Source organism: Atractosteus spatula, chromosome 11 (genome assembly GCF_055471065.1).
Source record: "Atractosteus spatula isolate fAtrSpa1 chromosome 11, fAtrSpa1.hap1, whole genome shotgun sequence".
Taxonomy (NCBI): Eukaryota; Metazoa; Chordata; class Actinopteri; order Semionotiformes; family Lepisosteidae; genus Atractosteus; species Atractosteus spatula.
Window position 1 is genome coordinate 552,799 of NC_142716.1, and position 17,601 is coordinate 570,399.

The following is a 17,601-nucleotide window of genomic DNA, read 5'->3' on the forward strand; positions in this document are numbered from 1 at the left end:
ATTCCCTACACAAACTTTTAAAGTGTTCCTGAACATATGTCGGGCACAGGAAGATGTTCAGTAAAGTTCCCAGCACTATGGGGAAGTGCTGTGTAAAAATGGCCAGGTATTACCAGTAAATGTGACAGAGCAGCTCTAATCAGTCCAGCAAGTCTCTCAATACAGTGATGAAATACATTTTTACACCACCGCAATTTTCATTACATTATTCACCCTAGTCACCCAGACTGTTGTTTTTGCTAGATTTGGTTTTAGACAAATCTTGGTGGATTAAATGGAAATTATTTAACTGAAGTTCGAAAGGGATAACAACAAGAAGTCAATCTCGTACAGCTGTACCTGTATGCCACCATTATGAAATTAGATGCATATACTGAACTCAAACACCTCCCTTCACATTCATCTCAAGCGTCCCTCCTCCACCTCATCTCCCCCTTGCAGCTGCCCCTTGATCCACCCGGTCTGACTGGGATTCAGTCTCCTCGTCCTGAGGCCAGGAGGTTGACCATTAACCAAGCATTCAGTACTTGGGTGTTGTCCCTTGTGAAATCTATTTAAAGAGCCAACTTGTCATGTTACTTAGGTCTTAACTGTTTAAGTTAATGTGACGTTTATGAGTAATTCAAAGGTGCCATAAGTACAAAAATGTCTTGGTGACTTATTAAATTCAATTATAACCTCTGGGATAAGAAGTCTAATGTCTTGTGTTGTTGAGCACATAGCACGTAAAACAGCCATTCAGTACATAAATTGTGGAAGAAAGGCTCTTCAAGGATCTCCATGATTAATGAATCACAGGTTTGAAGCGAATCTGATAAACACTTCTGATAAAGCACTCTGGGGAAAGCACTTGTTGATATCTTTCCTGCAATTCAGTTCTCCATTATGCTGTCAGACACCACAAAAGTGTCATCTGTCATGACAACGTCGTAGAAATCTGTATATTGTATGTTACAGTAAATTATATAAAGTTTAAAGTAATGTTTTTGTTAGTTCTCTTTATAGTCTATGACCCCAGAGAAGTTGTGCACAGTCTTGGTTATACTGATGATGTTTTCCTGACGCTGAGCTGCTTCTGAAAGAGCGAGTGTATTAATGTGTTCGAACAGCCATTGCTTTGGCAGAAGTGGACAGCATGGTCAGCAATCTCAAACAAGAAACTCACCTGAATCTGAAACCTTTACTTCAAAGCTTTCATGAGGACTTTTCTATCCAACTGTTTCCATTTAAGGACAGCATGATGGTGCATTGCTCAACGCCGGTTTCCTCCCACGGTTCAAAGACATACTGGTAGGTTCACTGGCCCTGGTGTGAGTGTGTGTGTGTCTGTGTTTGTCTGTGTGCCCTGAGATGGGCAAGTCTTCGGTCCAGGCCGGACTCCACCCTGCACCAGTGGCTTGCCTGGCTCTCCTGCGACTTTGTATTACATAAAGTGATCTTGTTTCAGAATTCTCTCAGATCTATGACCACTAAGTATCAACAGATCTCTATTTGCTACTCTATAACTCTGTTCTACACTATTGTAACAAATCTGGAAATGGACAGTTTGTAGGGCTGAAGGTCTAGCATTGTTCCTTGCCATTAGAGCCACAGGAATAATGTTCTTGTGTTTTAAGTTAAGTATAAGGTACTTGTATGGCTCAGGGAAATTCGAAAATAAAGGTATTTTCAAATACATCTCAACAATGTGATTACAAAAATTAAATTGTTTGATTCCATTGCCTGACTATCTCATGATGTTCTTCTACAAAGTATAACAATATAAGAATATAACAGATGGCATACACTGACCTAAAGAAAAAAAAACAGAAATCCCTTCATATTCATGTTAAAGCTAAACAGTGAGAATCCAGGGAATAAAACTTGTGTCAACTGTGTAATAACTTCCTGATTGGTCCACTTTAGCTGAGACAAGGCAAAAACATTTTTCAGATTAACTTTTAACATTTATGGGCTATGTGATTACGTCACATTTATGTGATCATGTGATTTTATGATGTCCGATTAAGCAGGTTACAAATAAGACCTTGTTCTCCATCTGCTGCAACTGGCTGGGAGGGCTGAGCCATGGACGGAGGAGCAGTGCTGTTTCTACTCCTCTCTTCTCTCTCAGGAGGAGCCTGCAAGATTGAGCTGGATGGGAATGGATTCACTAACATACTGGTTGCCATCAACCCAGCTGTGCCTGAAAACCCCCAGCTCATCCAGAACATCAAGGTAACGTCAGCGGTTCCCACGCTGCTCCTTCCCTTAGTCAACTAAACAAAGGAATGGCTTTATATCTGATGACACCAACAGAAAACCGAAAAGAGAACCACACAAATTTGAATTTAAGTTCTTATTAGTTTTAACTTTAATGAAGATATGCGGATATTATTTTTAGGGCAAGTAAATCAAGCTATTTTTTTAATGTCTTATGTAGTAATCCCTCAGTAGCTTATTTGAAAATATTTCACCCTACATAGGTGTTTGGACTAATACATTTGTGTAGTGGATCTACTGTATGATAGTTTTAAGAAAAGATGATCAAATGTATTCAGGCTATGACACAAAATATTATGGAGGACTAGAATACATAAATTCTATAATCTGGGGTTTCTAAAGTACAATTTTCTTTAATTGATTAAATGTCAGTGACAGAGAAGGGACATAGCCTTCAAACCCACAAGGTTTATTTTCAACAGCTGGCCCGACCAGCTGATGTTGGAGTGGCACAGGTGATGCTGAGCTAGCGCTCCTGTTAGAAAACAGTGTGAGCATTTCAGACTGAAAGCAGAACGCTCGCAAAGAAGAACTTCTTACAGTTTCATTCATATAATATTTATGAAACATAAGACCTTTCAACCATGGACCAACAAGATGCCAAGCCAGGTCCTTGAAGGCTGGTTTCTTGTACCAGAAAGATCTTGTCCCAGGTCAGTAGAAATTAATTTCAAGGACTGGGATTGGAAGGGAAACCAGCTAAGGAGTCTCAGTGTTGAATATGCCGAACTGAATACAGATGAAGAATGTGACATAAATGTGTCAGAATTCATCTGAATACAAAGGACAAGATAAAATGTAATACTGTGTACATATTCCATACAGTTTGTTAAAACCAACTATGATTATCGACACCTCTGAAATTCTTAAGATAATCAAGCAAAATGTTTTCAACTATCAACTTGTATATTTTCTACTCCTCAACAATAAATGTATCAGAAAAAAGTAAAGCAAATTTAACCCCTAGTAAAAATATTTGAATCTTATTTAGAATTTAATCCATATTCCAAACATAATTTTGTAATTCAGTCCAACTCCCAATTTTTGAACAGTAATAAGTTTGTATTTCCTCTTGTCCTCCAAAGAATTCAATATACAAGTTAGTGTTGTTTTCTTTCACACCATTTAAAGGATAATTCATGATTGCTGAATATTTGATTCTAATACTGTACATGAAATGTATTAATTGGTGTCACACTTCATTCCTTCATCACTATTATTGTTATATACTATGACAGAAAAACGTTGAAGAGTATAAAGAGTGTGTGTCAATTAAATTGCATTGACCTGTCAAGCAAAGGTAGAATTTCACAGTGTGGGATCTCAATGAGTCACAAAGCTTTTGTCCTTTCCTGCTTGTTGTTAACAGGATATGATCACCAACTCCTCAGCATACCTCTTCACTGCTACTCGGAAAATGTTCTACTTCAAGGATGTGAAACTACTCGTCCCCCCTAACTGGGCACCACATCCGAACTATACAAGAGGAAAAACAGAATCATATGAAAATGTAAACTCCGAATCTTCTGTAGCTGTTAGACATGTCAAATTAAAGTTATCAACCTGTGTACCATCACTCTCTTAACTTTAATATGCAGTCCTCGCATTACAATAATTTCAGCTTGCAGTGCTGTAAAGAAACTGTCACACTTATGGAAGTACTGTAATGGGGAAATTTGGGGGTGAATTTCCCCCAAATGTTTTTGGGGGAAATTCACTTTGTATACCAAACAGCTGCACAGTTTTTCTTTATCAGTCTTAAAGATTGTTCTGTTGCACGACTGAGTAGAATTACAGAAACAAACTAATCATTGTAGATAATTTACTCTGTCCCCTTCTGATGTAGATTTATCATATGGGCAGTTTCAAAATTGAACAATCTGATAAAAAGCATGTCTACTTTTATGAATTGTTCTGTTAGAAAAGAAAATATCTGAATGTTTTCTGCAAGAATTTAGATAATAATATAAGGATAGATTTTTTTACAATATGAAGCTTTCCCTGATCATCAGTTCATTTTTTATGTTGATTATTACATTTTAAAGGCAAACGTAGTTATTAAAGACATGTCGCATGGAGACGATCCTTACACACTGCAGTACGATGAGTGTGGAAAACCAGGAAAATACATCCATCTGACACCCAGCTTCTTGCTGAACGACTCTCTCTTGAATGCCTACGGACCCCGAGGTGAGGAGTGAGCTACAGTACTTCTGCTGAAAGCCCTGGTATTTTGTGTGCACTCTGAGGGTTTGTTAAGAATCTGCTTGACCGTATTGTGCCAAGTCCATGGGTGCATGAGACTTCAAGACAAGATTCTTGTACCACTTCTTTCCTGCTGTGGAGCAAATGAGACACTCCTTAACGTGTAACAGGCCAGAAGTACCAGCTGAAAATTATGCCTTCCTCAGATTTCTTGTGTGTTTATGCATTATTGCATAGTCATGGTCATAGTCATAGTCAAAGTCTTTTAAATCTGGAAATCATGAGGAATCAGCAAAATGCTTTTCAACACATATAATCAATATATCATATCATCAATACATATCTTTATTCCTGCTCTATGTCCACCATTCTAGGCAGAGTGTTTGTGCATGAGTGGGCACACCTGCGCTGGGGTGTCTATGATGAATACAACGAGGACACACCCTTTTACATCTCCAGCAGCCAGCAGGTGGAAGCAACCAGGTACTCCGACGCGGAGACACGAAATCACCTTTGTAGACAATTATTCCTGAAGTCTAAATGATTTCTTCTCTTCTAATTTTCCAGGTGTTCCAAACATCTCACTGGCAGCTTAGGTGTACCATCCAGTTCTGACAGTTCTCTACAGAGGTGTTCCAAGGACCAGATTACTGGACTGCCCAGTGCCAACTGCCAGTTTTTCCCAGACAAGACCCAAAACACGCCTGTGTCCATAATGTATCTCCAGAGCCTGCCTGCGGTATAACTTACAGTATATTCTAAATGTTAAGATTGTCATTTATATCATATAACAAGTTGGATAAAACATAACTTTCAAATATACCTGTATGCTTATTTGTTTATTATTAATGATTGAAATATAATTTACATTTGTAGGATACAGATGTGCAGTGTCTGGAAACAGGTTGCTGACCTTGAGTTTTGAGTCAGATCTGTGAAAATTCTGCTTCCAAAACTGCTTTGTGTTGCATGGCAGAATGTGCTCCATGTTTTCTGACAAAAATAAATTCCAGATACTGATGACCTGCTGCTCAAACAGTATTTCTTATACAAATTCATCTTTAACTTGAATGTAGTTAAGTCAGGAAAATACAGAGGTACTGTATCTGCCTGAGGTCAGAAGGTTTTAAAGATGGTAATATTTTACATAAAAAAGTGATGTAAGGCAAATGAAGACAAGCACAAAAACATTAGAACAAAAAACAGGAAAGTTCCTTAATGATTCCCACAAAGTAGAACACTTCCTTCCATTTCGTAGATCACGGAATTCTGTGATGACAAGAGCCATAACCGGGAGGCTCCGAACATGCAGAACAGGATGTGCAACTACAGGAGTGTGTGGAGTGTGATCGGCTCTGCGCCGGACTTCGACCGCACTACGCCCATGACGGTGGACCCGCCTCCACCCCAGTTCACTCTGCTGCAGAAGGGCAGGAGAGTCGTCTGCCTCGTCCTTGATGTGTCTGGCAGCATGGGTGTAAGTGTGCAGGGTGTATTTGTGACACCTCTGACTCTGCACTTACTTGTTTGACAGGTAGAGCTTATGTGGTTAGAAATAAGTGTTGATAAATGAAGTAGTGTCTTTCACAAGACATGCCCGTGCTTCACTGTCTCCAGATGCTGTGTGATTAGGTAGATTAAGCTTTTCTAGGCAGCGCTGCACACTGTATCCTTGGCAGGCACAGGCTTGCTGGACACGTTTGGCGTAGTGGTGTTAGTGACGTTAGTGGTGTTAGTGACGTTAGTGGTGTTAGTGAGAAATGCCTCTCCAGTCAGCTCCAGCTCTCCTGTGAGTCCTGTGGATCTCATGCACAGTGAAACGGTAAGTGGCTCCGACAGTGAAAGCAGCCGAACAGTGAAGCTGTTTGACATCAGGAGAATCTCAAAGTTAGACATAAAATAGATTAGTTTATTGAATATTTATTTCTGTTACTGTTCAATGGAGATCTATCCAGCTGAAGTATATATCAATGCCCTGAGAACACTGAAGAATATACAAGGATATAGGCCACAAATAACTGATAAATTTCCCTCGCTTATCAATCACTTTCTTTATTCTGCTATAGCGCCCTTCACAACAGTTTGCCACAGAGTGTTTTACTGATCTGTATTGCAGTTAACAATATAGCAGCAAGTGAGCACTTGGCACAGAGGAGAGGAAAACCCAGCCCAGTGGTTCTCCCTGTCTAGGCAATGAGTTTAATGGTTCATTAATGATAACAAATGAACAGTTACTGCAAAGCACAGGGTTGGTGTCCCGCCCTCCTGGGTCTGTCATCAGGGTTACCTGAATGAAGTAACTCGGGTTTCCTGATTTTGTTTTCAGTGATTTACTTTTTCATTACTTTATAAATGTCTTTTATGTTCTTGAAATAAAATATGTTATTTTTCATAAATTCTTTGCTTAGAGAAAGTCAGTTATGCTGTAACAATACTTGTGGTTGTTGAAATGTGTCATCCATTTAATGCTCTCATTGTGTTTCAAAGGGCTTTGACAGACTGACCCGACTGCGCCAGGCAGCAACTCTCTTCCTGCGGGAGATTATTGAAGACCAGTCCATGGTTGGGATAGTTACTTTCACTTCTAGTGGGACAATAGTCAAATCGTTAACTCTGGTTCATGACGAGACTTCAAGGGAGGAGCTGGTTAAAGCCTTACCCACCACAGCTGGTGGAGGGACGGCTATCTGTAGAGGGCTTGACTCCGGCTTTCAGGTAAGCAGAATTTGTAACAGCAATTACTCAAAATTAATAACAACATTGCATTATACCATATATAGAAGATCCACATCATCTGGTATGATACTGGTAAATAATAAAATTGGGTAATAGCAATGCTCACGTCCTTGGGGAGAGGTACTACGTGTGTCAAGTCAGTCTGCCTTTCTTCTGTTGCTCTGAGCAGTCTGACTCTCAGCGTTATACCTTCAGGAAAGAACAGGAGATATAAAAAGCTGATTTTAAAAGCTGGGGCTCCTGTGTGCTATAATGTTTTTTGCCCAGTCATCTAAGGAAAAGCCCAAGATTGTCACACGTTTAGGACCACAATTACAGCATTTTCAACAATGCCAAGAACACTGCTGCAAAATAGATATCCCTATTTGTTTTTCTTTCTACTTTTAATAATATTAAGAGCTAAATAAAACCTGAAAAAACTAAAACCTTAAAAAGGTCCTGACAATCAGTTAATAACTGAATAGAACTGTTTAGAGTCCAATTCAAAAGTGTGTTTTCCTGGATCTGTCTTTTTTCAATTCTGCAAGCGTTCTCATCAGTTATGAGCACCCTCGATGCAACCAGGAGTTATTTATGTTATTTATATTATACATCTGTCCTCTGCACTGTTTACTCAGGTACTCAGAGAAGATGACAGAAGTACATTTGGTGATGAGATTGTGTTATTGTCTGACGGAGAATCGCCAGTGGATTGTCTTGTTCAAGTCGGCAACAGTGGAGCTATAGTTCATGGAATTGCCCTGGGACCGAGTGCTGATAAAAGAGTTGAAATAATGGTAAACATGACAGGTAAAGTCAGCCAAAAACAAAGCAATTATTCAAGAGGCATGACAGAAGCAAAGGAGCTACTGAGACGCTAATTCTCTGTCAAACAATTCATGAAGCAGTTTCATCATTCTGGTCCTGGGAGATCCTGTGTTTTCTGGGTTTCCTGCTAGCTAAACTCTTCCTTAAGCGTGCTTACTGCCCCTTTAATTGACTTGTTTTTAAAATGCATTTAGTTGTCACATAGTTGGAAATGAGCATGAACCCCATGCCACGGGGTGGATTTCTGAGCTCCTCTCCTGTATCTTTATTACTTAAGTGACCTGGAGGAGTGGTGATTGTCCCATGTTTCTGTACATCATAAACCATTAGTAGTCTTTTAAAAACCTAGGTGAGAGGAACAAGTCTTAACTAAGTTAAAACAAATACTGTAACTGTTTAAGGTGGGTCTAGGGACACACAGACCTGAAGCCAAAATATTTTTTCTTCTTTTTCCTTTTCAGTGTGGAATTAACTTCTTTTATATATACAGTATACATATATATCTGTTAAATATGTTACATTTATTTAAATTAAAACAGATTATTTCTTAAAGTCCCAAGGACAGAAAAGAGTTAAAAAAGAAATTGGTTGAATTAAATGTTCAGTCACAGTAAGAATGAACACCTGATCTGGAACAAACACCAGAAGACACAGGGTCCTACAAGGACAGGGTGACATAAAACACACAGGGAAGGCTCATTCTAAACTACTTCTTAATAAAAGCTATACTAAGGCTTTGGAGTAGAGCTGTTAAGTCATTTCTAGGTGGATGACAACCATTGCTTCTCTCCAAACTGCAAAATAAAATGTCATTGTTTCATTGTGCTTTTTGTCCCAAATCAATACTGGGATATTCTAGAGAGACACCACCTCTACATGCAGCTTTTCTGTTTTTGTGGCCACAATTGCTTCAGTTAGGATATTCCAGAGAGAGACACACTCCTCATTGTTTGAAAACAGGAGGTGACTGGTATCTTATTATTACTTATACACCTGGATTCAAAGAAACACACAACCAACACAAGAGGTCAATTTCTGTAGCGAATCAGTCCACCATCACCTTGCTCTTCAACTTTCAACTAAACCCTCCTGAAGGCTGCTTCTGAACCGAAGAGTTTCTGTACATCTGGATTCTCCAGAAGATGGCATGAGCCAGGCATCTGGAACACACACTATCTGCATCTCAGCTCAGTGTGAGACAGGCTTAACACCTCCTGTAGATATGGCATCTTTGCTCCCTGGCTTAATTACCCTAATTAACCTTGTTTCTTAACCTTTTACCTATCACCCTGTTAATGAGGTCCAACAGTCCCTTCTGGTGTCATGTTAAAGCCTAATGAGATAAGGACTTCAGACCAGAAATGTCAGAAAATATTCAGCATGTGATTAATTCTGCACAGAATACATTAAAATATATGCAAAATCAAGACCTCCAACCAAGGTTTTTAATCATTTTAGGTGGAAAATACATTTTAGCCACAGATAAGGTGGATTCTAATGGGCTTGTTGATGCATTTGCTGCTCTGACAACTTCAGATGGGAATCTCACTCTGCAGTCCATCCAGGTAAGGCTGCTATTGATAAATTGAAACTTAATTGGTGTTTTTGTAAAATGTGAATATTAACACGAACATTAACAATCCGCTCTTTTCCCACATAGCTTGAGAGTACTGGAATGAACACTGGTGGAAATTCATGGTTTAATGGAACAGTTTCTGTGGATAAAACTGTTGGAAATGACACAAGCTTTTTAATAATCTGGGGAACAAGTGTGCCTGATATCATTGTTACAAGTCCCACTGGTTTCATTTATACCAACACAGACTTTTCTCAAAACAAAGATTTAAAAACAGCTACATTAAAGATACCAGGAACTGCAGAGGTACTATTTTGCTCTTATTAAGAGAATCGTTATCTCTATCATTTTTTCTAATTTTTTCATTCTCATTTCTCATATTTCTTTACTTTGTTTCACTGAGTTTTTTCCTACACAATCATTCTGAATATGCTTACATATACTTGAAATGCTAATGTCCACAACCGTATTGAAAGAGGTTTTTAGCTGACCCTGAGCATGAACCTGTTATATTACTTTCCCTGCTGCCTCAGGTGGGAGACTGGACTTACAGCCTTCACAACACACAGTCCAGCCAGCAGGCTCTGGCCGTGACCGTGACGAGCCACGCGGCTAGCGCCAGCGTCGATCCCGTGACCGTTAAAGCCCACATGAACCAGGAAGTCAGCAATGGAAGCCGACCCATGCTGGTGTTTGCAGAAGTGAGGCAGGGGGATCTTCCTGTGATACTAACGGATGTCGTCGCCACTATTGAGTCAAATGATGGGTCCAAAGAGGAGCTGCAACTTCTGGACAATGGAGCAGGTATTGAAGATCTGAACAAGAAGGGAGGAGAACTCATTACTAATCTGACATCTAATTCATCCTAGACAGGTGTCTTAAGGAACATCTTGTATAGCAGGGAGAGTTTGGGCTTTTATTAACATGTATTTTCATTGTGGAAATGGAAAGCAAGGACTGACCTGACCCTTAATAACTCCAGTTCCCCCTACACCGTAAGTAATGTTTTGCCTTTCAGGTGCTGATGTTTTCAGACATGATGGCATCTATACCAAATATTTCACCAATGTAAGAAAGAGTGGGACTTTCAACTTGAAAGTGAGAGTCCAGGGTCGAGAGGACACAGCCAGGCTTTCTGTGAGAAGACATGGGCGCGCTCTGTACATACCAGGATACATGGAAGATGGTGAATATTCATAACCTGTGAAACCAGCAGCAAATGTGTTCTTTTAAATATGGATTCTGTCGAGTAAAATTCAAAGAGGTGAAGAGTTTACTATACACCAGACACAGGGAATGGCTGTTGATTTCAGCTGTGTTGGTTGAAGGTATTTTATGCCCCCATCAGGGATATCAGGGAAGGTATCCCTAAGGATAACTTCCCTGATCACTTTCAACTCATGACTCAAAAGCTTCCGCTTTAGGAGGGCTTTCTTTTAATTGCTTTGCTTTCCTGCTGTATTCCAGACCTTTACTGTAATTATGCAATCCTTCTGTCTCCTTGTGAGTTTTTTCCATATTGTAAAGCGCTTTGAGAAGCCACTTTTAAAGGTGCTATGTAAAATAAAGTTTATTATTATTTATTATAGGTACGGATTACAGATTAGAATAGGCATCACCCTGCATGGGAATGTTTTAAAGCCAATACAGCATTTTTAAGAGTAAAATTTCATTAACCACAGTGTAAGATTTAACTGGGGGAGGGAGCAGTGGCACAGTGGTTAACATTGCTGCCTCACAGCACTGGGGCCCTGGGTTCAATTCCCGGAGTGCTGTCTGTGTGGAGTTTGTATGTTCTCCCCACATTCACATGGGTTTCCTCCAGTTCCCTCCCACAGCCCAGAGACACACAGGTGGGTTAACTGGCATCTGGGAAAACCGACCCTGGCGAGTGTGTGCATGTGTGTCCCGCCCTGTGTCCGCTGCTCGTCAGGTTGGGCTCTGACTCCCCCGAGGCTCTGTACTGGATAAACAGATACTGGAAAATGGATTGATAGCTAAGAAAAATTGAAAAAAACACAGCTGGCTGTGCAGTGAGGCACCTGCGTGGGAGAATGAGAGCTCCCCTCTGTCGTCAGGCCAGCTGCAGCTGAACCCCCAGAGGCCCCCCGGGAGTGAGGAGGACCTGCAGGCGCGGGTGGGCAGCTTCAGCAGGACGGCCTCGGGGGGGGCCTTCACTGTCGCCACGGTTCAAGGAGCCCCCCCTCCAAAGTTCCCCCCCTGCACAATCACCGACCTCAGCGCCAGGATCGAGGCGCAGGAGGTGCTCCTGACATGGACTGCTCCTGGAGAGGACTACGACCAGGGAAGGGGTATGGAAACCTCCGACTCGGACTCCGACTTTTGTCTCCGGGACTGACTGACTAAAACGAAACGATTTAGAATGAAGTGTCAGGCCCTCTACAGCTAGAGGGCGCTCCTTCTCTGTCCTGTTCCTAGTTCCCTGTGCTTTGCTTGTCCTTCCGGTGTGTCTTTGTTTGGGGCTATATATTTCTGGGTCACTCTTTCCTCCTGGCTCAGCATTGAGGGATTGGATGTCTTGAGACTTGTCTAGCACCAGGTCGTCTCCTCCGTGGCCTGAGGGCATAAGTTTCTACCCGACTGACCTCCACTATACGTAATGTCTTTATTGCTCTCCTGGCCATTCCACAGCATGTCCTTCTGGTATCCGTGACATGAAGGGGCGTGATGTTTCCCTTCTGACTGAACCCCAGTGCTTCCTCACCCGCCCCTCCCCAGTGACACCTGTCACTCCTTGGCCCTGAACATCTGTGAGACGTGAAAGCAGTGACCGACATTTAATCAGTTGCTTAAATATTTCCTGAGGACAGTCTTTAGACTTTTAACACGACACATGTGAAGTCAACTGCCAGGTTATAAAGGAAACTGTGAACTCCTAAGTATTGAATAAGGCATTAGAAGAAGGCAAATTAAGTTATTTCAAGAATGTACATGTGAAACTAAACTGTCATTTTCTGATCTGTTTTTCAGCAAAATCCTATGAGATTCGGATGAGCCCAGATTTTGAGTTGCTCCGAAAGAATTTCAGCGACGCCCAACTTGTAAACGTCTCTCTCTCCTTGCCGAAAGAAGCTGGCTCCATGGAGGAGTATTCGTTCTCTCCCGAGTCCATTCTGCTGCAGAACGGAACAATCCTCTACTTTGCTGCACGGAGTGAAGACCACGAAAACCTCACCTCAGAGGTGTCTAATATTGCTCAGTCAGCTCTGATTGTGCCTGGGCCCGACCCCCCCACCGGGCCTGAGCCTGGCCCCCCCAGCAGTGTGAACATAACCGTGCTTGTTCTGTCGGTCACAGGGGTGGTGGCAGCGGCCTGCATTGTTGCCAGTACAGTGATGTGTGTGAAGAAACGCAAGCGAACGACCTCTGCCTGACCCCATCGGCAGCAGCAGCCATTCGAACAATGGAAATAATGGCTTTTTCACTATATAATAAACCAAGGAAGTGCTATTTTCACAACTGAAGTCATTATAGATGTATGTTGCTTTACACTCGCAGTTCTAAACTGCACACAATTATGTTCAAGCTCAGAAAAGTAGCTTGAAACTATCGTATCTCTATAGTTTCTGATCAAACTGATTCAGCAGTTTCTACTGGTCTATATAGTAATGGCAATACAAATATGGCCACACAAATAAAATATACAATGAATTATATTCAATTCAATTCAACTTTATTTGTTATTATACTTACACGGGTGCATAATATAGTGAAAAGTGTTTCTCATTAGTCTCTCTGGTGCAGTATATAATAGAACAGAAGACAAGACAATAGACAGTAAAACAATAACAATAACAGTGTAATCAAAAACTGTGCAAACTTATCACTAACAGAGAAAAGTATACAACAGGACAAAAACAGTGCAAAAGTAATTCGGGGAACAGTGCAAAAATATTATGGTGATAAATATAATTAATATACAAATAATTATACATGAATGAATACACTGTGCAAGATTGCAAAATCTACATTTACACTACTTCCATCTGTGTCCCCAGGTGTAGAGGCAACAGATTCAGAAAATCTTTCATCCCCACTGCAATCTCACTCTGAAACAGCATAAATAACTGTCTTCTTTGTAAAGTTTGTCTGTCCTTGCTGTGTTGTTAAATTGGGCTGTACCGTAATAAAGCTTGAACTGAACTGATAAAACCTTGTAAATATCTTGGGTGTTGCTTTGATAATGGGTCCTTTACATCTCTTAATTTTAGGCATATTGATCAGAATACAGATACTCAAACAAGATAGATAGGAGAAAGAAAGAAAGGTAGGAGAGAGCAAAGTCAGAAGTTAATAATCCAGTTAGAAGATAAGAACAGCTATTAGCCCCTATGCTAGTAGTTAATTAATCCAAGTATCTCATCCAGTGAACCGGCTTCAACAACATGGCTGGGTAGCTTCTTACTCACTCCCATAAGCCTTTCCTTGGTAAAGAAGTGTCTGCTGCTCTCAGTTTTAGTATCCACTTGTGTCCTTCGGTTCGTTTTCACTGCTCGTTCTGAAGATGCCGCTGGATTGGCTCCTCAGTGTCTTTCAGGGTTTGACAGGCTTGTCCCAGGTCCCTCACAATCTGCTCTGATCCAGACGAAAGATTCTGGTCCTTCAGCCTGTCAGTGTAGCAGCTTCCCTTAAAAACCCGGAAGTGCCTGGATGCTCTTCTCTCACTGATTCCAGAGCAGCAATTTATTAAAACAAAATTGGCCTTACTAGTGCATTTTACAATTAGATTTAAATTCTCTGATATTAACATAATATATTCTTGCATTTTGATTTTTTAAAATTGCTTCTGCATATAGTCTAAAATACATAGTGGTCTTGACGCAAAAGCCTTTTTCATAAATAGCCCCTTCAAGCTCAGTGTTTCCCATTTTGTATAGTTTGTTTTCTTTTTCTTGCATATTTAGCCGTGTTCACTGGATTGCTGTAATGTATTCCACTTAATTCAACTATTTTGTCTTTTCTGCCCATCAGTCCTTTGGCTGAGTGTACAATGTCTATTGTGCGCATGTCTCTGTGTGACTGCGTACTGTACGCCTAACAGCCCAGTACTTTGACTGATGGATTTCAATCACATGTTTCGGGCTTTATAGACACACCCGTGCTCTGGGCCAGTACCAGAATGTAAAGGAAACCACAGAAGATCATGTCACCAGCCAGAACAAGAGGGCGTCACCCACATCCCTCTGGATTGACTCCAGACAGCTCTTTTCTTAACAATTTCTCAGCACTATTCATTTCTCCTCCAGTCTGCAGTGATTAAAAGATTTATTTTTCATTTTTTCATTCTAACTCACCCATAAATTACCCATAAATTTATTGAGGCAGAAATATAAAGCACAAACAAATGACCAAATATCTCTAGATCTGCTTATAAGTTTTTCTTCAGCGAGAACATGTTCATATTCTAGTTACAAAATGTTCAAGGTTCCATTAGCAACATAACTATTTTTACAATTATAATTTTTTTACTGAAATGACCATTCGGTCTGTCCAGGTCATTTAGTTTTTATCAGCTAATTTATCTGAGAATTCAGCCTCTTGCGGAAAGGAGCAATGGCCCACAGTCCTGCCCCTCCTTATTTAAGCTTGGTGCTCTTGCTACTCTGGGCTCTGCATTGGAAGACTGACGCCTGAGGGCCCGCCTACCATCAAGTCGCCCTACTTCCGCAGCTTGTGGGCATATGCCTCCTGTCAGCGTCCTGACCCAGCTGAGTCTGGGGCCCAGAGCACCTGGTCCCATCATCCTGTTTTTATTCCCTGTCCCTGTACCGGATCCCGTTCCGGGTTTTAACTCTGTTTTGTCTTGATAGGATCACCTGGTTTGGACTTTTGGACTTCGCCATGGATTTCCCCCCTGGACTCCTAGGACTTGTTCTGTAAATAATAAAAGATTACTTGCCTCACTCACTCAGCATTTGACCTTCTCTTCCAGTGATGGGCTTCTTAACAATAAAAATGCAAGTAAAATTTGTGAAAATGAAAGTCCTGCATTTGAGCAAGATGCAACACAAGTCATCGCTAAGGAAAGGAGCCTCTTGCTTGACGCAATACTAAGCAATGTCCTGTTCTTTTCAAATCTAAAAACAAAGCTGAATGGCTTGAGCCGCCCTTGAATGGTGCCATTGCTGCCATGCATGGCGAAGCATGCAGCTGTGTCCATCTCTCCATTCTCACACGGAGGTTGATCCGTTCCGACCATCAGCAGCCCACGCAGTCGAGGGCGATGGCTTTTCATGTGTGTCCCGTGTGCGATTCCAGAGATGGGTGATGAAATCACCCTGGATCAGACAGAGCCTGCTGCAGTTTGGGCAGCTTGTTCCCTCCTTGTTCCTGAGTAGGCCAGCCCGTCCTGGGGAGTTGATTTGATCCAGGACAAGCAGCTTCCCATGTTGCCACCTTGTCTTGCTGAATGGTTTCAGAGTGAAAGATCCTTGTATCTGTATCGCCATCAGGCTGGCGTCAACATTGCACTTCCTCGAGGACATGTTTGAAAGTCCTTTTCTGCCCTCCTCCTGATCTTGTGCCTCAACCGCGGCAGGAGTAGTATATAGTTTTCACTGTGTGTGTTAGTATATTACAGGTTTAGGGTTTGTGTGCATATCCTCATATGGGAGTAATTAGTGCTATTCTATAGTACAAATAAGTTGTTAGTTGTGGTTGGAAAGTGATCAGGGTGTTAGTGGAGATTTAAGTTGATCTAAGAACTCCTATTATCTTAAAAAGTTTTGTTTTATAACTTTGTGTTAAACACTGTTAAAATAAAACAAGGAGAACCCATGGAATGTTCTGCGTGTCTTGTGTCCACCACTGGTGAAAGTACATCGGTCACATTCACCCAAAAGTGCTCTGGCACAGGACACTGGCATTAGGGAGTCTGGAACAGCTCAGCCATGTTGTGCAAACTGGTACCCTGGCGTGTTTCAAGAAACCGTTGGATAAAGTCCTCAGATCAATAAGCAATCAAATGAGCTAGATGTATCAAATGTTCTTGTTTGCAAAATGGAGGACTAGGATTCAACATCACTGCTTTAGTTTATACAATTCAAAACAGACTCCACACTCCTCGCAAAATTCCTGTACCTCAAGTCCATACTGACAGATAAAACTAGAAGAGTCATTTTTTTTTATAACTTCACTCCCACTTATGCATGTCTTAGTTTAGCTTTACCCATGACATGGTTAAACTGAGTGCAGACAGACTTCGTTTTCAAATAATGACAGGCTTCCTCCTTCTGTGCTGTTTGTAATGCAATGGAATGTGCTTGATAAGATTCCCGTCCATCAGAAGGAAGTGGCATTGCAGTGATTTACTGTACATCTCTTTTCAACAGACACGGTTTCTCTGCATGAAGATTTTAGCTGATATTGTAAATGTTGTTTTTATCTTGCAGCTGCAGAATATAAAATAAAGATGGGTGAAAATGTTTTTGACCTAAGAGACAGATTTGAGAGCGCCTTTCAGGTGAATACAACCCATGTCACCCTCACCGGCGGGCACCAGAGAAGAGCTGGAACACCCGATCGAAGGTATGGATCAAATGAACGGCACCATCGTTTATTTTGCCATCTGTGCTGTGGATGAAAATGGACTGATGTCTGAAATGTCCAGCATAGCTCAGGTAGCAATAATAGAGTCGCTGGTCCCTGCTGGACCAGAGTTTAAGGTTCTCCTGTCTCAAGACAACAGCGAGGACAGCGATTCCGACAGCGACAGCAACGACGGTGGACTCGGCAGTGTGTGTCTGGTTTTAGGCCTGATCGCGCTGTTCATGCACAAGAGAGAGCAGGGCGACTACACACTGAGAGACGGGCCAGAGGTAGAGAGACTACCACTGGCCAGTAATGTGTAAAGGAGCAGACTCCAAGCTCTCTGAGAGCACTTTTATGTTGGGTACTGAAAAAACACTGGTACTTTTGATAGCCAGTGAGGGAAAAGGGTATTGGTTTGTTTATTGGGCAGAGCTTTCCAAATGTTACAGAAATACAGAATAAAC

General features: G+C 41.3%; 1 protein-coding gene across 1 annotated transcript; it reads left to right on the top strand.

Annotated features, from left to right (window-relative positions):
• The first annotated feature begins 2,067 nt into the window (after positions 1–2,067).
• On the top strand, positions 2,068–14,145 carry LOC148823257 (calcium-activated chloride channel regulator 4A-like). Its single transcript, XM_088927531.1, has 14 exons — positions 2,068–2,217; positions 3,632–3,772; positions 4,308–4,452; positions 4,842–4,950; positions 5,035–5,206; positions 5,726–5,944; positions 6,955–7,182; positions 7,821–7,992; positions 9,469–9,575; positions 9,671–9,892; positions 10,120–10,390; positions 10,605–10,772; positions 11,665–11,898; positions 12,578–14,145. The coding sequence occupies exons 1-14, from the start codon at positions 2,068–2,070 to the stop codon at positions 12,979–12,981; spliced, it is 2,742 nt and encodes a 913-aa protein (XP_088783657.1). The 3' UTR covers positions 12,982–14,145.
• Positions 14,146–17,601: the final 3,456 nt, after the last annotated feature.